Raw genomic sequence first — 27,579 nt, 5'->3', positions numbered from 1 at the left:
CTAAAAGCTTTTCTAAATTTATTCTTTTTTTTCTTAATCAACAACAAAAAAGTTTGGTCACAATGCACGAATTTTGTTCCTAAAACTAACTGTAAAAAAGATAATAATAAAAAATTTGATCAAAATAATTTTTATAGCAAAAATTACTATATTTTGCTGCAATTTTAAATAAATAACTTTTAAGCAAGTAAGTAGATCTAAATAAATATTTGCAAACATTTATTAGAGTTTTATTAGTATATGTAAGCATTTTGATTTAATTGGTAACTGCTTCTTTTCCAAATTTGCAAATAAGTACGGCAAAACGCGATTTTACATAAGAAACAAGAATAAACAAAAAATTAAGTAACTTTTGAACCAATAAGTAAATTGTGCTCAAATTTTACACTGATACTCAAATGTATGATACTAGAATATTAGATAAAATTTTTATATTTTTAGTAATGTTTTACAATATGACCTATTTAAGATGCATCCTTAACCCTTTTGTATCTGATGGCACATATACAAGTCTTCAATATTCAAATCTTCAAAAATTTATATCTTTCTGAAAATAAAGATAGCAACTTCTTCCTGAGTTAATTTTAAACATAAAAATAAGACTCTTGACAAAAAGAATTAACATTCTTAGAAGTTTTCCCTCTTAATCTGTATACTTTGTCAAAAATTCATAAACTAGATCACGAATGAAAAACTGACTCACAATCAGTTGAGTTACGTTGAAATTAAATTAAGTTAAATTAAAAGTTATTTTTTAAAGAAAGTGTTAGTGATATTAAATAATTAAAATGTAAATTTTTTTATTAAACAATAAACTTTAACAAAAACTTTAACAATAAACTTTAACAAAAATCAAATTAAATATAAAAAGTGTAAAACATTACATATTAAAATCAATCAGGAGTTTATAAATGTATTCGTAGTATCGAGCGACTATCTTACGAGATCAACACAAATAAATGTATCTCGTACATTTTTGGAGAAGAGGGGATATATCCGTTTATATACGTTCAACGCGTGAGATAATTTGACATTGACTCACAAGTCGACAGTCGTTTAACATACGGTTGCAGATACGGTTACAAATTTCTGACTTTGACATGTAAGTTTTTACAGTTTTTGTTAAAGTTTATTGATTGTTATTTATGATTCTTTTTTGTGCAATTTTATATGACGACCATTATTTGTTTTATCTTTAATGATCTACTTGATTGATTGTGACAATCTCATCAAAGAATTGTGTGTGTAATGTTTGTGTCAAGGTTTTCCATTCTCTGATCTTATAACTTTTTTATTGCGGTTCACTGAAGAAGACTCGAATTAGACAAGTTGATTGAGACAAAATGGAAACAGATTATTTATTTATTATCAAAACATATCGTAAAAACGCCAATAAACATATGTTATGGTAAATACATAATTAATGCTAACTATGACACGTGTGCTTATTTGCTCGATCGACTGCTTATTTGCTTATCGACTCAGAAAATATTAAACAGAAAGGATTTCTGTTCACATTATTCCAATCACAGACAGTGACCTTAGTTTACATCGTTAAAACCACTGGCGGATTCTAGGGGGGGGTTTTGGGGTTAAACCCCCCCCCCTTGGAAATTAAATCTAAATTTTAAAAAATCGATTTTTTTAGATTCATTTAAAAAATCTAAAAAATAAAAAATCTAAATAAAAAAAATGATTTCAACATTAAAACTGAATATCGACGCGGAAAGCGGAGGCGGTCATGCCAGTTTCCAAATTCTATCACCACGCACTCACTCGTACGGTACACTCGACGCAGGCGCCGCCGCCGCGCCACTCTTTTCTTTCCTTGTATGCGTGGTGGGGGCAGAGTCCGCAGAGTCTCGAATTGCGCGGAGGCGCTCGTGAAAGTCGTGAATCTCAAGTCAAGCTCTCGGCTCAAGGGCCTGTTCTCCCACTCTGCGCGCTCGCCTCCTCCGTCTCTGTATCTGTATCTGTATACGTCCCACGGTCCCCATATACGAGGTGTGTTCAAAAAGTATCGCGAATTTTGAATTTTCGCGGGTTACGTATATTCGAATTTCGATCTTTTTGTGGCGTTATGTTGGTACTCATGTCTCTCACTTATGCCGACAAGCTCGGCCATTTTGAATGTTCACTTAATTGTTGACAGCTGCTTTGCTTGCACGTGTTTTGGATCGTCTTCGATTTTTACCTATTCAAAAAAATGAATCAAAGAACCTGTATCAAATTTTGTGTGAAAAACGAAATTAAGTGCGCGGATGCATTCCGAATGTTGACTGTGGCATACGGAGAAGCTACCTTGGACCGAAGCAACGTTTATCGGTGGTACAAAATGTTCTCAGAAGGCCGAGAAGATGTGAACGACGAAGAGCGTGCCGGACGCCCGAGCACTTCAACAACAGACGAAAAAATTAATGAAGTGGAGAAAATGGTATTGGCCAATCGTCGAATCACCGTTAGAGAAGTTGCTGAGGACCTAAACATATCGATTGGCTCGTGCCATTCGATTTTTATCAATGATTTGGGCATGAGACGGGTCGCCGCGAAATTCGTACCAAACGCCCCTGCTCACACATCGTTGCTTGTGCGCGACTTTTTGGCCAAAAACAACACACTAATGATGCCGCAGCCACCGTATTCCCCAGATCTGGCCCCCTGTGACTTTTTCTTGTTCCCTAAACTGAAGAGGCCCATGAAAGGACGACGTTACGCTACGCTTGACGAGATAAAGACGGCATCGAAGGAGGAGCTGAACAAGATAAAAAAAAATGATTTTTTGAAGTGCTTCGAAGATTGGAAAAACCGTTGGCACAAGTGTATAATATCTCATGGGGATTACTTTGAAGGGGACAAAATAGATATTCATGAATAAATAAATAATTTTTGAAAAAACACAAAATTCGCGATACTTTTTGAACACACCTCGTAGGGTGCCGGAGCCCCGTAAATAAAAAGTGATTCGAATTATAAAAAAACAATTGTTAGCCAATGTTGCGCTCAAAGTAATAACAGATACGCCATTATTTCAAAGACAAATCATTGTATTAGTAATAAAATAATATAAACTAATTATTTAACAGTTAGATATGAATACAGTAAATACCAAAGACAAACGCATACCCGTAGAGAGTCAAAAAAAATCACAGACACATCTCTCAATGAGCATAAAACAACGGAGTAGCGACCGAAGCGATGACGGGTCTTATTGTTTATTAAAAAAATTAATTAACAATTTCACTCAAGTAGCAGCCAAGGCGTACGCATATCCGTAGAGAGTTGAAAAAAATCACAGACACATCTCTCAATGAGCATAAAACGACGGAGTAGCGACCGAAGCGATAACGGCCCTTATTGTTTATTTAAATAATTAATTAACAATTTCACTCAAGTAGCAGCCAAAATACGAGTACCAAAGTTTTAACGATGTAAACTAGGTCACTATTAAGTTTGGTGCGCACCAATGCTTTAATACAGGCTCGTTTACATCGAACGTACTAAACGTTTCTTACACGACATTTTTTAATATGTTAACGTTTCAGAGAGACCAAATAAGATTACTTATCGTAAAACCGGTCAATTAAGGCTATATTCAATAGGCCTAATCCGCTACAAAATACGTTTCAGTGTTTACATTGTCATTTGTATCATTTGGTACGCGTATCAGTTTGATACGATATTCTTGCTTGATACGTTCGTACCAATTTGATCCGGCAGCGTTTACATCGTGAGTACTAAAAATTTAGTACGAATTCGATACGAATATAGTGCTTAATACGCGTATCAAGTGCACGATGTAAACTAGACCACTATCACATCTTCAACTGTATATAAATCATACGTTATAAATTTAATCTAGTAGGAAAGAATAATTTAATTAAATGTTAAATAGGGATTAAATATGAGTAATGTAACAAACAAGTATTTTATCATCTCAAATTTAATTAATTTTCGAAAAAGAAACGAAGAGTTATGGAGAAAACTTCGACATACATACGTATATACATATACAATTATTACGTTCGGTTTTTATAATATGATTGTTAATTTCGCATTGCAACTTTGTAAAGTTGAAATGATTTGCTCCTTAATACAAATGTAAAAATTATTTATATTTAACATTCTGTCGCTTATTCATTTCGACCTATAACTGTCCTTGATTGAATTTTTTTATGGTATTCTCAAGAAAAAGTAAACAAAAAATTGTCGAAACTAATGCTTTTTTTGATTTTTACAAAAAATTTATTATTTTTTCAGATAATCATGACAGTATATGACATCTTGTGTAACTTCGCAGAGATGTTATTACTCATTTTAAAAATTGTATATTGTATTTGCGAGAGTGCATACAAATTGATTGTTCCGACGAAGAAAAAGAGTGTAATTGATGAAATCGTTTTGGTATGTACAAAATTCTTCCGATTACTCAACTTTCCACGTGACATCTTAGGTAATACTATAACTAGATAGAACTATAACTTTCAAGTCTTATAACTTGGAAAATATCTCCTCTTTCACGACTAACTGGTAGAGAACATTACATACGGAATTCTGCCAGTCCTGACGTTACTAATACGCCACTACGCAATAGCTGACATTTGTTACAATGCATTTTTACTTTTGAGCACTGCAAAACTTTTCCAAGATATATACATATATTTTAGCATTTACAAATACTTTCTCATTCTTTTTTTAATTGAGTATTGTAAAACAAATAATGTACAGTACTTTTTTGTTATTTAATTTATTTTGACTGCATATATTTCAAGTCAAAGTTATGCAAAATTAAATAATAACATGAAATTTTGCTAATGTATTATTATATTTTACTTCTTAAACATGCTAACATCTCAACAAGCCTAATACGTCCCTTTTTCGAAGTTTTCATGTCGAAAAAATTATTCAATAAAATTGTAATCCTACTACTAATACACAATTTACATTATATAAAAAAAATATAACAAGATATTAACTAAAACTTTAATTTTATATATATAATTTAACATTAATAAAATTATTCAAGCGATATATTATAAAAAGACAGTATTGTAAAATGTGACACTTGTTTCGCATTATCTATTTTAGAAATAAATTTCATTAACTCATTATTTTCTCTATAGCCAGTAGCTTATTATTTTTATCTATAGCCAGTACAATCTTAAGTAAATTAGTTACTTCTTTTTAAAACAAAAATGAGAAAAATTAGCAAGAAAAACTGCGTTCCAATATACAGTGCTAAAATCTACTATACTAAAAATCTACATAAACTATGTACCTGTACGTTACGTATAGATTTTCAATACTGGCAGTGAATTTCGAAACGCAGCCAAAGTATAATATTATACTAACTCTACATATTTTATATTTTGAACATTTGTAAGCTGTGTAATTTGTATCTAATAATCATAATTTAAACTATATTTTATGTATTATCAGATAACAGGCGCAGGTCACGGTATCGGAAGAGAATTGGCGATTGGCTATGCTTCGTTAGGAGCAACAGTGATATGTTGGGATATCGATGAAAAAACTAACAATCAGACAATGAACGATATTAAAAAAATGGGAATAAAGTCTGTATATGCGTATCGGTAAATTTATATCATTTTTTACAAGAACGTTTTCGTCGAAATAAAAAGATGACTTGAGCGGAATTTTACTTTTATGAATATATGTAAACGTTCATTAAATTATCATTACTAATTAAAATTTGGTTGCATTTTAGATGTAATGTAACAGATAGAGAAGAAGTTTTTAGGGTAGCTGAAAAAGTAAAAGAAGAAGTAGGCGACGTTACTATTTTGATCAATAACGCCGGTATATTGTTTATTAAATCATTACTAAATCAGAGACCCGATGAAATTACACGAGCCATAGATGTTAATGTAACAGCGCATTATTGGGTAAATAATATGCCGAAAATATATCAAAGTTACTAGATATAAAAATAATCGTTAACTATTATTTTTGGAAATAATACGTTTTATCTGCTTATCATTCGTCAATAAAATGTATAATTAAACAATTTAGATAATACATAATTAAACGAGTAATATAATAGACAAATGTATTACACCTTCGCCAATCATTGTTCACAAACGGAAATTACTTTTAGATATTAACAGCATTTTTACCAAGTATGATGAAAAAGAATCATGGTCATGTTGTTGCTCTCTCATCGATAGCAGGACTGATTGGCATTCCTTATGGGACGGTTTACTGCCCTACAAAATTTGCAGTCAAAGGTAATGCATCTCACAAACATGTTCTATAGATACATATAAGAAATTATTCAGTATATAACAAGATTTTAATATGCATGTATATTTATTATTGACACTTTGCGGTTTGCCGACGACAGTATCGTCCTGATCGATATGTAAGAATATTAATCTTATCTATATATAAAACAAAATATTTTAAATTACAATCATTATATTTTGAATATTTTAAAATATTGTAATATTTAAAAATACTTTAACATGTGCTTTTAAAAAAATACTCTAACGCTTACAATAAAAATGTGCGTCTTCATTCGTATCATAGTCGTTTATTATTTAGTTAATACATATAGTGTAACAATGTAATACATACGCAGACCAAAAATTGTTAATATGTGTAAATAATAGATTGTGTGTGTGTGTGTGTGTGTGTGTGTGTATTTTACACAAAGTATTAATAATGCGTATGATATAAAACTGTAGAAACAATGATATGAGGTATTTTTTTCTAACATACATTGATATTACATCTACATATATTACAGCACTAATGGAAACTGTATCTGAGGAACTACGTGTACTGAGTAATGGAAAGTCTGCTATAAAATTCACGACTATATATCCATTTTTTGTACATACCGGAATGGTTGAAAACGTAAAAATAAGGTAAGTAAGTTTGCAACAGTGTAGAAATATTTTACAATATCAAATGCATCATATCCTTTCCTCTTACACGTTGCCATATTCGATAAAATCAGATTTTTATTACGATGTATATTTTTCTTGTGATAAAACTTTTTTCATAGATCAACATTATTTAATTAATAAAATGTTTATGACAATTTTTTGTAATTTAATTTTGTTTATCCATATAGATTTCCAAGAATAATAAAAGAATTATCATCGCAGAAAGTGGCTTCATCAATAATTGACGCGCAAAGAAGAAATTACAAAAACAAAAGCATACCTTCCTATTGGCTGCCCATGTCTAAAATAGGAAGGTACATAAATTACTTGAATAAAATTGAGAAGTAGTCTCATAGTACACTTTCAATATTTTTAAATTTATAAGCTGCGGGATAATTTAACATAAATATATAATATTAATGTTACATTTTCTCTACTTTTTTGTCTAACATAAATATAATTTTTATTTTACAGACTTTTACCCGACAAAGCATTGAAGTACATAATAGACTTCATTAATGTAAGAATGTATCCTGAAGAACCTATATAATATCAACCTAAGATGATATTATAGAATCAGGGTTGCGTAAATTAATTAATTGCGTATTTTTTTAACTTTTAAGTTATGAAAAGTTAATGGTTTATTTTGACGTAACTAAAATTAATTTAGTTACGTCAAAAGTTACATGGACAAAAAACTAACCAGTAAAAGTTAAGGGAAATGTAAACTTAAGTTAAATTTAAAGTTAATTTCGAAAAATTCATTATTCATATTAAATTAGAAATTCGTATTTTTTAAAGTTGTACTACTGAAACGATTATAACATAAATCATCAAACAAACTTAATATTTTATTTGTAAATTAAGTTTATATAAAGTAACAAAGAAATTGTGTATCATATTCAAAACTTGAGATCTCAATAAACACATATAAAGATTTCATCAAATTTAAATTATTATTTATACAAATGATAAATTATATATAAATAAATATTATTTGCAAAATTAAATTGGATAGAAATTAATTTAGATAGAAAATAATTTTAACTGAAACAAAGCTCTTTAGCACTGAAAACATAAACGCCCGTTGCATCTCCCGTTGCACATAGCCTTTTCATATTTCTCCTAAACTTGCAGATTGGTTTTTATTATATAAAACAAGTAAGAGAAAAGTAGGAAAACTTAAGAGGATGCTAAACCTAAAGCTGAACTTCCTCGACGTTTGTACTGCAGATTATTTTTCGAGTGAAACTAGGCTATCGCTCTTTGTCCAACTCATAAATCTGTCTTTGTTCTTCGATTATATCGCCATTTGCGAAAATTAACTATCGTTATACTATTAACTAGTGTTGGACACCATTACTAGTCTGTTTACGACAGTTCAGCTTCACTGAGCAAAATATGCATGCATTACAGATTCATTAAAATATTTTTTTGTTAGACGTTTAGTCATAATTTCATACAGCCAGTGTTATCATTTTTCCGTGTTTTCTGATAATAATCTCATTTTGTACGTACAAGCGACACAACTTCTGTATTAACATAAATTATTCTCAAGTAACAGCTATATGAGTGAATTTTTAATCATTTATTTACTTTTTGTTCGATTTTCTTGTAAAATTGATTTTTGCACTTATTATTTCTTTGCGCATTTCAATTCTAGAAAAAATTGTTGTGATTCTGTAACGCCACTTTGAAGATAATTAGATGATGTAAGATGGTATTTTAGCATCCTCTTAAGAAGTGTGGAAAAGTTAATTGATAATTAATGCGAGCATGTATGAGCGTGTGGTGCGTGAGCAGGCGCGCGCGAGAATAAAAACAGAGCAGCGCGCTTATTCTATATTTCACATTTAATAACTTTACATGCTACAGCAGTAGCAGACATTGCTATGTACCGGGCGATGTCAGTATTCTTTTCCTGTCGATAAATAGCAGTTGTCTACACTACTCATCTAAGCAAACTACAATCTTTGTGAAACTATACGTTAATAGAAGAATACACTGCTAATTCCTATTATCGATTCCATATCAATTTCAAGAAAATTACAGATGTCCAATATTTTCCACAGTACTATCCTGGTGTATATAAAGAGTATGGAAAGTGTGATGAAAGCGTAACCGAAGTGTGTATAAAGCGTAGATTGGGACATCGAAGCGTTAAACACTTGTATGACGCTTGTACGTCGCTTCAAGAAGCTGCAAGAAGTTTTCTATTTTTGCCAGGGTATTTTTGACAGCATTTACCTTAATATTATTTCTTGAATTCTGATTACAATTCGTCAATAATTTTTATTAACGTGAAATTACAAGAAATTCAACATCTCGCGCGTTCTTATTGAAGAATTATTAACAGCGACAGTAATGAGGTACGTAAAACGAAATCTATTTCTTTTGTATTTGTATTTGTATATATTAATTGTAAAATCAAAAATATAAAATAAGAGCTCTCGAAATTAAAACAATAAAGATGAAAACGGGCTTAACAAAAGTACAATGCAGTTAAACATGCGTAACAACATTATAAGATAATTATTGTAACAAAGTTTATTCGACATGTATATGTTACGGTTAACTTAATTGGTTTTTACATATAATAACTCTTTAATATGAATAATTACCAATTTGTTCGGTTAATATAATTAATAGAAGAGAATTAATCAAATTTATCAGTTATTACAAATAATTCTCAATGTTAAACGGTTAATTGGATAAATAATCTTATTTTATTTTCTCAGCAGTCTGAAGGTACTTTTCAGCAACGGAATACAGTCAAACACTGTATTCCGTTGTTACACAGTGTCGACTTGTAGCTGATACTTATCTTTTTTTATTTCACTCTTAATTTCAACGTTACATTTCATCGCCAAAATGTAATGTTGATACCATGGACTCAAGTAGTACGGAAGGTATTGTTGTAAAATAACATTTCATAAAATTATTGCTAAAATCTTTTGCTTTACTGAATTGATGAGTATAAACCAGACGAGAAAACAGATTAAATCAAAGCAGGCAACAGATATCTGCTTTACAACAAAATTAATTTTTACTAACAAAGAACCTTTCAGAAATGTCTGCCTCAGATTTAGACGAACCTTTAATATGTTTTGCTAAAGATCAAAATAAAAGAGACACGTATTCTTTTACGATGCCGAAAAAAATATAATATAACAATTGTCAACTTTGAACAATCGTTTTTCATGAAAGCTAAGAGTACATGTGATGTGAATTATATAAAAACAATACGGCGGATGCTCGTATGCATAATACTCATAATTCCAAAGCAAAATCAGATACATAATTTAAACGTGTATATATATATATATATAACCTTTTCAAAAAAAAAAAAAGGTAAAAAAAAGCGCCTATGTGTTGCGCGCAACTTATCTTGAAATTGTGTAATCTAATAAAAATGATATACGTTTATTAAAAAAAAAATGTGTGAAATCTTTAAAGTGCGCCATGTTTTTGTACATCAAAAATTTTTTATTTCAATAAAATTTTCTCATTTTGTACCGTTTCCTTTTTAATCTTTTAAATTAAATGTTATATATTCCATTGAAACTTATTAAAATTAAATACAACCACTTGGGTTAAAATTGAAAAATTTTTCAATGGAAATACAAAAATAGTACTCTTTGATTGTTTGAAAGATTTTTTGGAAAAATGCGTTTAGGTTGATTTAAATTACATAATATTTAAGGAAATACTACTTGGGTTAAAATAAAATTTTTCAATGAGTATTAAAAATGCTATCACTTGAATTTTTAAAATACAAAGATTTTTCAATGACAATACAGAGATAGTACCACGTGGGATTTGTATAAAAGTTGAAGATACTACCAGTTAGGTTAGAATAGAAGTTTTTCAAAGAAAATACAAATACTACTACTTTAATTTTGTAGAAAAAGTATATTCTCTTTATAATAGGCGTACTTTAAAAGATTTCACACATTTCTTTTTTTTTTTAAATAAACGTATATCATTTTTATTAGATTACACAATTTCAAGATAAGTTGCGCACAACACACAGAAGCGCTTTTTTTACCTTTTTTTGAAAAGGTTACATATATATATATATATATATATATATATATATTTATATACGTTTAAATTATGTATCTGATCTTGCTTTGGAATTATGAATGTTATGCATACGAGCATCCGCCGTATCGTTTTTATATAATTCACATCACATGTACTCTTCCATAGCTTTCATGAAAAACGGATTGTTCAAAGTTGACAAATGTTATATTATATTTTTTTCAACATCGACATCGTGTTCTTGTAATGATATTTTATTATCTATTTGCAGCGCAACGTCTGTCTCCTCCACTGACGGACTATTTAAATATTTCTGATCATAATTTATTTTGTAGCTCAATGTTCAATGCAATCCTTATGTCTGCAATAAATTATAATAAAATATATAAATTCACAATAAAAAAGAATAAAACAAAGCTAGTCAGAGACTCTTATCAAGATTATTGTTAATAACTGACGAATAAAGATCAGGTTAAAGAACCTGTCACGATGGATATGATGATGATGATAAGATGACAAGAAGTACTACACCACATACACCACAAGTCGCATACGGCTGACTGATGTATGCCAGCGCCACTCGTGTCAAAAATATGAAAGGGAGAATTCCTGAGAGCGACAACGACGTTTCTTAAAGATTAAAGATGAATATTTAGATTTGCGTCGCGATATCTCCGCTCGTAGGGCACGGAGAAAAAAATAAAAACACTTTTATTATACAAGTCGGAACCAAGCTATCGTTTGAGACTACTCAGAACTTGATCGGTTCAACCGTTACTGAGATCTGATAATCTCGCGTGCTTGGAACTCGCTGACTCGCGTAAAAGAGGATCGGTCTGCGACTCGCTTCTCCTACATAGGCGCGAGTCGCGACCGCGCCTCTAGATACATGCCTAATTTCACTTTTAAGGGGTATACAACCCTTTTGAAGAAAATTGGTTTTCTTTTTTCAAAGAATATATCGTTGGAACTATGGGATAGAAAAAAAATGTTTTAATTAAATAGCTTGAAGAGTACTTTATAACAAAAATAAAAAGATAAAAAAAATATAAATTGGCGCGAATCGCTACCGCATCTCTTGATAAATTTAAAACAAAAAATTTTTTTAATACTTTTCTCCACTTACTTGGTTTTTTAAAAATTTTTATTTTATTTTATAAGCAAAATAAAGCTTATTTTATTACAAATTCAACGATGATAAAATGTTTGGACACTTCTATTGTCTAAAAAAAATAATTAAAAACGTCTCTATACGCATGGTAACGCACCTGTCCGTGCGCTCGATTCTTCATGCAATATGCTTCACTGATATCTTTCCGTAATAGAAAATAACGTAGCCGTTCAAGGATAGTCTGTATAATTAGTCTGCGTTTTTATCATACACTTCGAGAAAAAATGTTACATAATTGTTACTTATGCTAAAAGATAAGCTTAAATTCCAAAATAAAAAATGTTTATGAATAATCCAACGGCACGCACTAACAAGGAAATGGTCGTAACCTGTACACACGGATCTTGATCTGTTCTGTTTAAATGGATAGGACCTGTCTAGTAAAGCTTAAGTTTAGAGGCTTTCGACTTACCTCTTCGGGGGTCGCCAGTGACGACGCCTAACACCACAATTTTTACAAGAAAACACCAAAAATGAAAACTTTGCCCTGGATTATCCGGCTCAAATTTTACACACATACACGATACCATAAAATAACGTTGTATTATTAAAATCCCGTCGATCGGTGTACCCGTTCTCCGTGAAAAAATTTACAAAGTTCATGTATGCCGAAAATTCCAAATAACCAGTTATGATGTATAATAACCATATTAATCAAATTGACGGTAACATATACATTGATTATAAAAGCTGAAAAACATTATTTAATTGAATGCATAATTACATAAGCACATTCGTATATAACTGCATAAAAATATGTTATGTAATAAATAAAAAATAAGTGTATCAATCTTTATATCAATTATTATGATATTAAATATACATATAAAAAAGATATTCATTTTAGATCAATCATGGAAAAAATATGTGATATTTTGTAATAGAGATATTATTGCTTATTTTGAAAATTTTATATTACATCTGCGAGAATATATACAGAGTAATCATTCCAAGAAAGAAGAAAAGCGTAACTGGTGAAATCGTTTTGGTGCGTATAAAATTTTAATATAAATACAATTACATAAAAAAAAAGATAAATTAAAATAAAAAAATAAATTATTTTCATCATTAATGTAAGATTATCGAAAATCATTGAGAAAAGTTGCCGATCACTTTCCTACACCATATCATTTTGTTGTGGAATTATACTTTTTACACAAAAACTAAAAATAAAATCTTGAAAACATAAATACAAACTAGAAAATGTAAATCTTCTATCAATTGTAATAGGAGTTTTTATAATATCATATCAAATTTTGCAATAATTAATTAAGATAAGCAAATATGAGTGCAAACCAAACTAATAGGCAATAATGTTATGTGATAATAACGCGCACTAATTGTAACACCCACGAATTCTCCCAAATAGGCTGCGTTTGAAAATATCATCCGAGTGCCTCCACGTATCTTTATTTTTTTTTTGTTTAATATTTTGTGAATAATCAGAATAAAATAATACATGTTGATATTCGGCTGATGTTTTGGAACGCAGTCACAAGCTGCACAAAACGCGGTCATGAACGCGATATAAAAACCTTTCACTTTGATATAAATAGTTCTTGTCGACTTGTACAAATATACCTTATGCTGTTTCACAAAATGCATCATGTGGCACGATAATTTAAAGATTAAGTCAAGTTATTAATTTAATAGATAGATCTCAATGCTGTGCATTTTGGGCGGATTCCGATAGCGCATGCGACTGATAGCACACCGCCACTCACAGTGGCCGATGCCTAGAGTTTTTCCGTTGGTTGGGTTAGATAAGACAAGATGATTGATTGGTGGGCTATCGCACCGTGCGATATTGGATCCCGTCCGTGCATTTTATTCTTGTGTGATTTTTACTATTTTGTAATCTGTTTCATCGATATCAATTTACGCTGTATCTCGATTTTATATTTATAATTAAAATCGCATTATAAAAAAATAAATACTTCATTAAAATCACCAAAAATGTACACACTGTTGTTTAAAGTATAAAATTTGTAAAAAAAATCGTGGAAATTTTGTTCGCGATTTTAAAGAATTTGTTTTTAACAAGTTTAAATAAAAACAACGGATATTTGATTGGGTTTTTACTTTCGCAATTACCTAAGCAGATAATTTAACGATTTTAATAACATAATTTTTAAGTTACAAATAAAACAAAAATATCAAGATTATAATACTTCTTAAATGGGAAGCATTTTGGTATATTATAATATAGTATATGAATCAGATAATAGAAAATTTGCGTGCACTCAAGGATAACATATCACACAGAAAAATAACAAAAAATAAACATAAAAACTTGTATTATAGATTTTAAACTAAAAGTCTAATAATTTTTATTTGATTAACACACAGATAACAGGTGCAGATAGCACAGATAGCAGGTCATGGTATCGGAAAAGAATTAGCGATTGGTTATGCTTTGCTAGGAGCAACAGTGGTATGTTGGGATATCAATAAAGAAGCCAACAATGAGACGATGAGTGATATTAAGAAGATGGGAATAGACTCTGTTTATGCGTATCGGTAAATTGATGCTATTTTTAATAAAGCTCGGTAATTTAAAAAGATAAACTCGATAAAATGTATATATATTCGCGTAAATGTCTATTGATTAAAATTTTGTAACGTTTTACAGATGCGATGTAGCAGACAGAGAAGAAGTTTTTAGAATAGCTGAGAAAGTAAAAAAAGAAGTGGGCGACGTTATTATATTGGTCAATAATGCCGGTATAGGGTTTAGTAAATCATTTCTAAATCATAATCTCGATGAAATTACCCGACTCACGAACATCAATTTGTTAGCACATTATTGGGCAAGTATCTAACAGAGAAATAGACTCGAGAGTTCCTTTCCCATTTTGACAACCATGGATGTGTTGTTTGAATTTATTGTTTTGCATGCATTGTAAAAAAAAATTGAAAAAACATACGTGTTTTTCTATAAGTGTTCTTACGCGCATTAAGAAAAAGAAATATCTTGTAAAAAAAATTTTGTATTTCTTAGCATGCAGCATCGAAATAATAAGAGAAATGTTAAAGTCAGCGAGAATGACACATGGATTCATTTTTTTGTAAGAAATACACGTCATAAAACTATGAAATATTATATAATAACCGTTAACGCAACTACGTTAACGCAACTCAGATACGATATTTATGATAAATATTCATAAATATTTATTTTTAATTAATAAATATTTATTATTCATTTTTAATTAATTTATAAATATTTATTATTATTATCATTAGCTATTTTTCTTATTATTAATTGTATTTATTATTATTTATCTCTTTTATATTATGTAGTTATTCTACACATATCTTGCATATATGGAAGAAAAAAAATAAAATTATTATTCATCATTATTAAAATATAGTCTAAAAAATATAATCTAAAAAGTTATTTTTACACATAGTTCATAAATGTTTTATGATATTTATAATAAATTTTATAATTTGAGCAAGAGATCAGAAAAATATTTATGAAATATTTGATAATATATTTTTTAAACATTCAAATAATTATCATAAATATTTTGTAAATCTTTTATAAATATTATATGCTGAGTGATATCATGTTTGGAAATAAATACAAATTGTATTAGTGTGTCGCTCGCAATTAAAATATACTGTCTAAATGTGAATCAGTGAAATTTTACTGAATTGTAGTTCAATTCTTATAACTGTAATCATGAGTGACTTAGTCAGTATCTTTCAGTGATTCCAAATAAAAAAGAAATACTTTTATTGAGACGGGAATCAGTATCAATGACAATGTCATTTCACTGATAGTTGTAAGTATAACATTAAAATCAAATTATTCACTGCCATTTAGTGAGTAATACACTGCTTCGAATTTAGAGAGTATGATTTTGACGAATATATAATTTTTGCAAATCGTTATTTACAAAAGGATAATTCTTTCAGACGTTGAAAGCATTTTTACCAAGTATGATTGAAAAGAATTACGGTCACATTGTGGCACTCTCATCAATAGCAGGACTCGTTGGTGCTCCTTATGGAACGGTTTACTGTCTTTCAAAATTTGCAATCAAAGGTAATTTATTTAATAATTATAATGTTATACAAATATAAATAAATATCCAATATTACTTAGCCAATGATAAATTATCTATATGAATAAAGATGAATATATGTGCATACATGCACGCGCGCACACATGCGTCCTTATACAAGTATATGTAATGTATACATATAATTTTATTTATGTAGATGTATATATTACACATAAATTTAATGACACACTGATAGTGTAAAGATGTACATATAATTATAAAAAATACTCTTTTAATATATTCTAATATATATTTTTTCTATCCGTATCACAGGATTAATGGAAGCTATTTCTGTGGAATTACGTACACTGAGTAACGGAAAATCCTCTATTAAGTTCACTACAATTTATCCTGCTCTAGTGCTTACTGGAATTGTTAAAAAACCAAAACTTAGGTAAAATTACAATGATATATCATTATAACAAATTTTGCAGTATAAAGACCATTCTATATAAGACATGGAACGTGGGTCGCAAATACAACAGCAACCTAAAAGCGTATATCGTCATTGACGCTTCTTAAGAGACTATCGCATTTGTGATCTAGAAAATGCAATATGCGTTCTGTGTTTTAGATGTTATGTAGAATACACACCCGCACTTCATTTCTTTTACATAATGTCACAAATTAAAATTTGATTGTAATATTGTAATAGGCTTGTTATGCATATAGACTATTTATACACCATTATTTAATTAATAAGATATGTATAATATTTATGAGCGGCAAGTGATTAAATGTTATTTAATTATATGTATAGGTTTCCATGGTTTGGACGTTATAAACCACGGAAAGCAGCTTCGTTAATAATTGATGCGCAAAGACGAAATTACGAAAATAAAAGTCTACCTTGGTTTTGGTTACCAATAACGAAGATAGGAAGGTACATAAAAATAAAAATTTAATCATAACGTAGACACACAATATATTTTTAGACGTGCGATAATGAGCCGCAGAACAATTCACTGTAAACATAGATATAAAGACAGATAATATAAAATACCCATTTTTAAATTAACATTATTTTATACCAGCGTTATCGCACAAAACTTACTGCTCATTAGATGTAGCATGTTTTGCAACAAATACAATTTCCAGTAAGTGAATACAATTTTTTGTATTCACTCACTGAAAGTTGCAGTTATTGCAAAATATGCTACATGTAATGAGCAGTAAGCTTTGTGCGATAACGCTGGTATAAAATAATGTTAATTTAAAAATGGGTATTTTAAATGATAAAAACTCTTTTTCTAAATAATAAAAACTCTTAATACATATTAGTAGCCTATTCTATATTATCTGTCTTTATCTTATTATTAATATACTAATTGTAAGTATTGTTGTACTATTATTATTAGGTCTATAGGTTATTATTTTTATAATAAAAATTAAATTTTTATTTCAGATTATTACCCGAAAAAGCAATGAAGTGCATACTGGATTTCATAGATTCCGGGGTTTATCCAGAAGATTAAAAAATAGAGAAAGATCGATATCGACATACCACGTTTTTTTAAGACTTCTCAAACAAACAATAAAAATAACTTTAGAAAATATAAGCTATAGAATATAAAATGTAAAAGTGCCTTCTATTAACTGATATAATCGTTCCAGATTTTACCATAATTACATTTTCATAAGATAACGAAAAATAAACGTCTGATAAAGTAAGCTCTAAAATCAATAATAATGTTACAGTTTTCTTTTCTTTCCCTTTAAAATGAGTCATCCATAAAAATATTTACAAGTTAATGTATATGAGAATTTTTAAAAACCTTTCATTTCGAAGACATTTTTTGTCGATTTATAGAAATACATTATGCTATTTTGCAAAGCGCAGTATGTAAAGCAACAATAAGATTTAGGTTTAAATTATTAACTTAACAGATAATTATAGATAGATGTATCTTTTATTCTTTTCTTTATAGTTTTTATCTTATAATCTATTTTATCGATGTGACAATTTTTACTACACCGTGACTTTATGTTTAAATCTGTATTATGAGAAAAATAAGAAAGAGAAAAAGAAAACAGTTTCAGAATGCTACAAATATTTAAGTATATATATTCAATTAAACATGATAAAACAATAATAAATATTATTTTATTAATATCATCTTTACTTATATCACAAAATGATGTATAAATAAAAATAAGTATACAAATGTTTATTTTATAAAAAATATATTTTGTTATATAAGATATTACATGAAAACATGCAAAATGTATAAACTACATTATAATATACATTTCATGTTATTCCTAATCCCGTAATAAGATATGTAAAAAAGATATGTAAAAAAGATATATAAAAACATATTCTGTCAATGTTCTAAAACATTCCTTCGTGAAATCATTGGAAATTGTATCAATTGTATCATTGAAAATTGAATCAAGGTTATCATATCCTCTTAATCCTACTTTTGCACCAGCAAGACAGCACGCAAATTTGATAGCTTTTTGCAAAACCAATTTATTAATAAATTTTGCTCGATTGCATTCCAAACTTCCTATATCAAAATTTTTGTTAATCTGTTGTTTAACAACAGTACCATTATCAAAGGTATTATCGTTTATTTGATTCAGATCATTCGTGTAAACTTCGTCTTCTTTATATTTATGCATAAAGTCAATTTTGCTACTAGATTTAAATTGAAAATTATATATGCCTTTACATTGATCTTCAAAATGAGTCTAGAAAGGGTTCGCTATCTCAGTCTTTTCCACAAAGACTGAGATAGCGAACCCTTTCTAGACTCATTTTGAAGATCAATGTAAAGGCTATTTATTAAAAAAAAAATTACTATTTACTTTTAAAATGGTGGATTCAATATGACAGTCCAAAATATAAAATTTCTTTAGATTTTAATAAATTCATACTCCAAAGCAGGCTTGGCAAACTGTGGTTCATGAACCATTCTTGTACGTTCTTTCCTGAGTGTTCCCCAGATGTCATTTAATCCTTTTCTAACATTTAGTAAACAATAAGGATAAAATGACACCTAGGGAACACTCTACAGGAAATCTAAACGTATTCTTGAAGAAGAACAGCCAACGAGTCACAGTTTACCAGGCCTACTACAAAAGTTTTTGGCTGATTATGCATCTGCAATCAAGCCTTCCAAATTCAATATGCAGACAAAAATATTAAATCTTATTGGGTTTGAGTAATATTTTAATCTGCTATATAGGATCTGCCATTCTGCATTTTGAAAGTTTGATTATAAATTTATCATCAGCGACTCTAAAAATCCCTACTAAGATGTGAATTAGGTATTAATTATTCCTAGAAAAGTTAAGCATAAAAAGATTAAGCAACATTTTAGTTTAGAAAGAATCTTTTCTAATATAGCAGCATAAGCATTGACAGATTTAACTATAATAGGCAAGGATATTTCTTATGTTCAGTTTAATAAACAAGTAATTTGCTCTTGGAACCATATGGTGATGTAAATGATCAAATATGATAGGCTGTGTTTCGATATACAACGCCAATACTGAAAATCTATAGTTCATGTCACTTATACTATAGATTTTCAGCACTGGCAGTGTATATCGAAACGTAGCTTGTCATATTTGATCATCTACACATTCTACACAACCAAATCTTGGTTCTAGATGCAAGTTACTTGTTCGTTCACATGTCTTCTATATAAAATTATAAATAGAATTCTGTTTCAAACTCTGTCACAAATTATAAATCGTCTAAAGAGGGCTTTATACTTTAATTACAAATATACGAATGCAAAAACGTAGAAATATACAACAATTAATAAAATATTTACCAAGTTGCTCCACAGATGTCATCTTTCAAATGAAAGTCTGCTGACAACTCGTTCGTTGTTCTCGAACCGTATACACGACCGGCCGATTCGACGCTCTCGATCTTACGCTGATAAATATATTACATACGAACGCAAACACGAATAAAAGACGAAACGCACGCGAGAGTATCAACAGGCACTAAGCTTGTGAAAGAGAAACGAGCGGCCAATGCGTCATGTCACGTCACGTTACCCGAGACAGCGGCGAGAGTCGTTTGAATGGATGCACGCGTAAATAGAAACGAGACAGACTCACTCCCGATTGCAAATCTTGCACTCAATATGATCGCACGGCGACAAGTAACGCTTTACTTGACATTCGCGATATTTTACTGCGTGATGAAGCATCTTATTCCAGCGAACACGCTTGCGCAGGCAAACTTGACGAAACTACGCAACAAGCACACACGATACTCGCGATCACCTCTACGTGCAACACTGCGGTTTACTGCGTATCAGAATACTCATTCGCAATCACATCGACACTCTCAAAACCGTTTGGAACACGCGAGAAGTACAGAGAAACGCTTTGTTGTAACGTTCGATAACCAGCGAAACGGTAAAGGAAGATGGCGCAGTATTACGCAGTATGGCGACGGAAGCGTTGGTAGCAGTGGCGCTGCGACGCCGGAGCAGCGCTAGCTCAACGACGATTGCCGAACGGCGGCGGAGATGGTCGAGCCGGCGCGCGCCGAGCGTGAGTAGTGGGAGTAGTGGGGGAAGCGTCTGGCGGGCTAGACTAGACAGCACGTGATGCGTGGTACGTCGCGGCGTGGCCTTGTCGAACGTTGACCTTGCGTCGCGATCAACAGCCCGTTCGTCGGTTAGCAGCGTGCGTCTCAGCTAACGCAGTCTCAACTCAACGATTTTATACTGCTAGTGAGAATTACTTGCGTCGCATCGAATTCTTGTATCATTACGGACTCTTGTATCATTTGTTAAATCTGCTTACGCGTATCGATTCCGGTGAAAATAGTATGTTTATTAAACATTTATTGCAGCGTTCATGAGATGTTTTCGTTGATAAAATCTCGCGTTATCGTATCTTTTAGCTTTGGTTTCGAGAGTGTAGTGCAAAGTATCGTCATGATCTGCTTTCGCGAGTGTTATATAACAAAAGAATATTGTGTCTTCGATACTGAAAATCCGGAAAATCTGACAATGAGAGGACAAAAATGCCTAGTAGAGGCATCGAACATCGGCGGAGCAACATGTGGTAAATATAATTTATTTATGTATTATATCTTACGCGCGGAAGCGTTGATCATGTTTTATTTGAATATTCAGAATATAAAAATAAGAAAAAGAAATTTTACAAATAAAATTTGATTTTTTACTCACAGATCTAATACGCAACGGAGCGAAGTTATTCAGCCACGAAGCTGCGATGATACTGTAACATACAAATATATTTAAAAATTATAACTACGCTCAAAATAATCAATATTTGAAAAATTTATTTTTACACGCATGTCAAATTTTCAAAACTCGTCTTTCAATTAGATATTTAATAATGCAATCATATCCGAAAAATACCTTTACAAAATTCAATTAATTTTATTTGAATTTTTTTTAAGTATTCATTTTTTTTATTGAGAATGAAATCTGATAAAAGAAAAAAAAGTTTAAAACTATTAATTTTAAATAAAAAGTTATATTTACTTCAAAGTTACTCCGCTGGGGCTCGATGCCTCTCCTAGATTTCCTCCTCTCAAATTCGGATTGTCAAGCCTCCTCGTTCCGTTGCACTCGCGAAACACTCGCGTTAAATACATTAAAATTGCGCCCGAGGACTAATTAAGTCCTATTACTTAAACGGCACTCCCGGAACAAAGGCGCGACGCGACAAACTAGTTGCGATTCGTTTATTTAAATATTTTAAATCATCGACGAGTATACGTCAGCTTTATAAATCGAAAGAATAAGTTCGCTGAAGCAAATAAAAAATTAATTTTGAGATACGTATTTGAAAATATAAACCCGACCAAATCGGGTTTCATCTGGTTGTATGTCAAAGCTAAATAATTCGAGTAATGACGACTCGATTACAATTGAATTAAAAAAATAAAAAATTTCTAATATGTAATTTTTATCGAAGAAATGTGTGTATTCTAAAGAAAGTTACAAAAAATCATGTTTAATAATATAATTAGAACGATAAATATAATTTTTAAAGACGATTACTTGCTTCCTCAGAATTTCACGTTAGTCAATATAGAAGTCTGCTTTCCTAAGTTTTATTTGCTTGAACTTGTATAATATCTCGAGATTTAACTACAACAGCTTATTCATATTTGTAGCCCAAAAAATGTGATACATTGAAAATATAAATAAATAAAAGGTATTCACAAAATTTTATATTCTTGCTTACAATAAGAAAAATAATCTGATTATATCAAACAAACTTAAATGATTGAGTGTTTTTTGTAAAACCAGAAGCAGAATTTCTGATAATTACAATAGGACTTTGGTTAAAATAATCTGACCGTTTGATAGATTTAACTATAATTTGGTAATTCCTACAAGATTTCTGATTCGTCCGTTCTTGAATAGACATCTTGGTTGACTCTACCAGATTTCTAAATGATGCAACAAGACTTTTTTCCAGGAATAAAGTTTAACTGTGAAAAAATCATTTTGTATCTTTGCAAGTATCTTCTTTGTGGCACGTGTAAGAGACATTACTTGCTGCGCGATTCGCGAAATAACCATTTAGAAATTCGAACGCGATGGATACGGAACCGATAGTGAGCTCGTTGAGAATGAGTTCTGACTTTTGTGTCACGTTTAACGCACGTCTAACGTCGACTAAGCTTTCTTAATCATGATTCGTACGACACTTGTATTTTACAAGCCATAGTCGCAGGGTAGCAAGCCACTTAAAGGAGACGCACTTTCTGGGGTGCTTTTGTCAACCCGCGACTTGCTCAAAAATCATGATTAATCTAGCTGATCGGCCGGTTAGACGCTAAGTCCAATGAGACATTGTCTCATTGAACCGATAATGTGACGAGAAGACAGAGTGCACATTGCAACGGTCTCCGCTACCGGATCGTACCTCATAATTAAATGCACACATGCCCAATCGAACGCGAAAATTATTTTTTTGACGAATCGCAATGTTTCTTACACTTACCACGTTGAGAGAAAAAATTCCTATATTTTAATAAATACTTATTCGAATATTTCTGATGAAATATTTACTTACAGTACATAAATATTTATTGTAGTAAAAGAAATAAAACTTAAATTTAATTAATGGTTCTTCTACTAAATAAATATATATTTACATTTATTAAATATTTCATTATTAATATTCGAATAAATTATATATCAAAATTGAATAATTCTTCCCTCAGTACACAAAAAGCTGAAAAAAAATTAATTATACTTAAAAAATGAAAACAAAATTAGTATTAAAAAAGCATTTTATATCACTTCGAGCCTCTTTTTCGTGACACGTGTAAGAGACATTGCCTGCTACGCGATTCGCGAAATAACCATTTAGCAATTTGAACGCGATGGATACGGGATTGATAGTGAGCTCGTTGAGAATGAGTTCTGCCTTTTGTGTCACGTTTAACGCACGTCTAACGTCGACTAAACTTTCTTAATCATGATTCGTACGACACTTGTATTTTACAAGCCATAGTCGTAGGGTAGCAAGCCACTTAAAGGAGACGCACTTTCTGGGGTGCTTTTGTCAACCCGTGACTTGCTCAAAAATTATGATTAATCTAGCTGATCGGCCGGTTAGACGCTAAGTCCAATGAGATATTATCTCATTGAACCGATAACGTGACGAGAAGTCAGAGTTCACATTGCAACGATTTTCAATGCCGAACTGTATCCCATATTTGGTACATATGTCTATGCAAACGCGAAAATTATTTTCAATGAGTGGCAATGTCCTGTACGCATACCACGAAAAAAGTGAAATCAAAATATAAATGCACTGAAAAAATAAAGTCTTTTCACGTTGTTTAAAAATCTGAATGAGTTAACCAATACGATTGTTCAAAAATAGACGAATCAGAAATATTGTAGGAATTACAAGGATTATTAGAAAGATTATAATAATGTCTATTGAACGTTCTGATTATAAAATGTTGAGTTCTGTTATAATAATCAGAAACTCTGTTAGTTTCACCACGCACTCACACAGAAAAAGAATTAGTGTTAAATCAACAATTTATTATTTTTTATATATGCAAAAATATAAAATCTTTTTGGATTAATTTATAAATTAATTCAAACATAATTTGCTTACATGAAGAAAACATATTCTTTATTTAAGCAAATTATGTCTGTTTAAAATTATAAAATCTTCCAAGAAAATTTTATATTCTTGCTTACATTGAAAAAAATGATTTAACTATATTATTAACAAAACTTGTATAAAATATTTTATTGTCTATATTCAAATCTATTATAATTCTTTACAAAAATTTAATACCGGTTTTACTTTTCTGTTTGCATTTCTAATGTACTTTAATAAGAAATATGAATAACCTGTGTGGTTAAAATTTATATATTGCATAGCATAAAATTTCTGTGGACAATTCAAGTTTTTACTAACGTGAGTTCCAGATGAAACAAGCAAACAAATTTTTAATATCATGGTTATTCAAAATGAGCATAACAAATTGTGATATTTTTGAGTTAATGCTTTTATCTATGTTTCTAAATAGTTATACTTTATATACTAAAGCTTTATATTTCTTTTAATTCAATATTATTCAATTTGCCATTAGTCATTATGGCATACCCATAATTTTTATTCATTAAATTATTATTATGTGTGAATCACGATAAAAGTTCAGATTTAGTATTATATTCTAATGTAATTATTATTCACAGAGTTATTATAGTGTCATGACATAATTTATTTTAATTCATGGAATTATTATTATGTCACGACATAATTTTAATAAACGGAATCATTATTATAATATAATTTTAATTCATCTAATTAAAGTTATGTCTTGACAGATTTATTTTTATAGCCACAATTAAAATTACGAATTTTTATTATGTCTTGACATAATAAGAATTCTACAAATTAAAATAATGGACGCGACATAATCGTATAATAAATTCGTATAATAAATACATGTATATATTGAAATCCGGAGAGCATATGTGTCATAATACAAAATCTGGTAAATTAGTATGTTTAGAAAATTTTTACATTTTATATTTTTTTTAGAATTTTCAGTAGTTTTCTTTGTTCATAATTTTTATTTTCAACAGTCATTAGATATTCAACGTTATTTTATAGACAATTGAAAATTTTAACCTTTCTCTTGCATGTGGTAAAGATCGTGTACAGAAGCTATACAGATAACAAATAATTAAGAACTGTATTTAATTTTCAGACTTGTTTAAAATTGCACATATTTATGTTTCATTAAGATCTTTGAAAAAAATATGAAATATATTTAATATAAAAAATTGCCAATTTGCCATAAAAATGTATGTTTGATTATCATAAAATACACATATATGATTCATTACAAAGATTAGCAACACACTATTATTATACGATAATTATTAACATCTGAAATGTTCAATCTTATTTCAAATCAAAAAGATTGTTATTTTCTGTGTAAATAAATATCAATGTAAAAATATTTCTATTTTTACATTAATATTTATATTTTAACTTGCAGTCGTTAGATTGTATCAAATAAATGTGATGAAGGGATTATAAAAAAACTGCTAATAAATATATCCGTTATTTGTAACATATTTCAGTAATCATGTACACAGCAATTAGTTTCTTTCTTACCACTTTGGTATTTACAGTTCACGGTAATCTATTCTATTGCATGATTATTTTTATTATATAACATTGACGAATTAAATTTATTCAAGTAATATAAACAAATAATCTCTTTTTATTTATAATTAAAAGATGGTCCAGATTTTATAGGAATTGAATTTATCAAGGTATTTGCTATATTTAGTTGCCTAGAATTAAGTAGCGTATTTTCAGATGCTGTTTTCAAAACATTCCTTTATATAGTATTCAATATAATATTCATATTTAATTTGTTGTAATCATCAGATTACCAGAAAGAATTAAACTTTATCATTAAAATATAAAATATAAAAAATTAGCACTTATTTTAATAATTTTATTATTAGGTGTTTTAAAATTAAATTAATGACATAAATTATGTTGCGTAATATAAATTACGTAAATAGCAATTTAATGGATGAATAAGAATTTCAAGTTCAAATTGAAGTGTCAATTACGTTCACAGATATTTCGATGATGTACAAAATTTATCACTTTTGGGTTTTAATATAATTGCTAATACTTTAATCTATGTATTTGCAAATTAATCTCAATAAAATCGCGTCAGATATGATATGAAATGTACAATTTATATTGAAAATTGCGTCAGATGTGATAGGAAATGTACAATTTATATCGAAAATAAGCGTAGGAGAATTACATTATATTTGATTTTTAAAACATTACTGATATTGAGAAGATAATTAATATTACTAATATTGATTTGAGAAGATAATTAATATTACTAATATTAATGCGCCAATAATTTCATTACAATTTATAGTCTTAATGCGCTATTTCAACTTATATGTAATAAATTCTAAAGTTATGGTTTTTAATTTTATCTTGTTTTTTTTTGTATAATTCTTAAAGAATGATAAAAATTCAATTCTTTCAAAATATATGCGCTACGGAATTCATTTCGTTCGCCATAAATTTTGGAATCGAAATTTACTATCCTAGAAGAATTTACGATCACTCTCTCTAACATTTCTTTGGCAAACGCCACATGTGGTTATTTGGATTTATACAAGATTTATTCTTACAGAAGGATATTAAATGTAAAAAAAAGCAGACGAAAACAAAAGCTTATAACAGCAAAACAATGAACATGAGAAAATTAAAAAAAAAGTTAAAAAATCAATTAAACTATAAAATTAAGCCATACATGTATGATGAAGATACATTCAGACGTTTAAAGGGACAACTCTAATTTTGTTAATTTTTTATAATTCTCCATCATTCTTCCTACTTTCAATGGGATCTTTCTTCGGATTTATCGAAGATTTTCGGGTCACCGCGGCAAAAGGCAATGGCCGTCGCATGATCGAAATGCACTTTTCAGTGTCCTGAAGTAGTGACCCCGATTTCGCCACACATTCTGCACCAGCCGAATTTGATAAAATGAGAAACGATGCGCACTGGGACTTTGGTTGACCAAACGAGATCGTTCGTTCGTGCTTTTGCGATCTAATCGATGGCTATCGCGATCACAACTGACTACAGATCCCAGTGAGCATCTTCCCTCGTATCGGCGAAGAAAACGGTATTAATCGTTCAACATTAAGATTTAAGATAACTTTGAAAAATGTAACGAATTGGATCGTTTTGCCGATAAAAGAAATTCTTCTTGTTTCTTATCTATTCTGATATTTGCGTTGACAATATTTGCGTTGACATTGCTATCTTTGTTATATTATTACATTAGATTATGATTTTTTTTTTAATTATTATATTGTATTATATTATACATATA

The 27,579-nt window shown here is 29.7% G+C and overlaps 3 protein-coding genes across 7 annotated transcripts in view; 2 read left to right on the top strand and 1 right to left on the bottom strand.

The window, feature by feature from the left end:
• LOC120356945 overlaps positions 1-27,579 on the bottom strand; it is a 111,771-nt gene that overhangs the window by 82,064 nt on the left and 2,128 nt on the right. The window contains exons 1-2 of one of the 4 annotated variants that reach the window (XM_039445930.1): positions 21,683-23,203; positions 21,362-21,413 (exon numbers count right to left, since the gene is read on the bottom strand). The exons of 2 other annotated variants lie outside the window; for them this stretch is intronic. In XM_039445930.1, the coding sequence (XP_039301864.1) occupies positions 21,362-21,413; positions 21,683-21,795 (165 nt within the window). In that variant the 5' untranslated portion in view covers positions 21,796-23,203. One more of the 4 variants, XR_005574147.1, reaches the window with a different exon arrangement.
• LOC113003951 (17-beta-hydroxysteroid dehydrogenase 13-like) lies at positions 1,021-7,852 on the top strand. Its single transcript, XM_039445924.1, has 8 exons — positions 1,021-1,102; positions 4,258-4,401; positions 5,437-5,591; positions 5,726-5,903; positions 6,116-6,245; positions 6,767-6,887; positions 7,097-7,222; positions 7,383-7,852. The coding sequence occupies exons 2-8, from the start codon at positions 4,264-4,266 to the stop codon at positions 7,456-7,458; spliced, it is 924 nt and encodes a 307-aa protein (XP_039301858.1). The 5' UTR covers positions 1,021-1,102; positions 4,258-4,263; the 3' UTR covers positions 7,459-7,852.
• Positions 8,713-18,524, top strand: LOC105204747 (17-beta-hydroxysteroid dehydrogenase 13-like). Of its 2 annotated transcripts, XM_039445926.1 has the most exons (9): positions 8,713-9,135; positions 9,222-9,277; positions 12,971-13,111; positions 14,473-14,643; positions 14,756-14,933; positions 16,048-16,177; positions 16,470-16,590; positions 16,957-17,079; positions 17,602-18,524. In XM_039445926.1, the coding sequence occupies exons 4-9, from the start codon at positions 14,597-14,599 to the stop codon at positions 17,669-17,671; spliced, it is 669 nt and encodes a 222-aa protein (XP_039301860.1). In that variant the 5' UTR covers positions 8,713-9,135; positions 9,222-9,277; positions 12,971-13,111; positions 14,473-14,596; the 3' UTR covers positions 17,672-18,524. The 2 variants fall into 2 exon arrangements, with proteins under 2 accessions (XP_039301860.1, XP_039301859.1); XM_039445925.1 differs by having other exon boundaries at positions 8,713-9,277.

Source organism: Solenopsis invicta, chromosome 2 (genome assembly GCF_016802725.1).
Source record: "Solenopsis invicta isolate M01_SB chromosome 2, UNIL_Sinv_3.0, whole genome shotgun sequence".
Lineage (NCBI taxonomy): Eukaryota > Metazoa > Arthropoda > Insecta > Hymenoptera > Formicidae > Solenopsis > Solenopsis invicta.
This window is presented reverse-complemented; position numbering and strand designations above follow the sequence as displayed.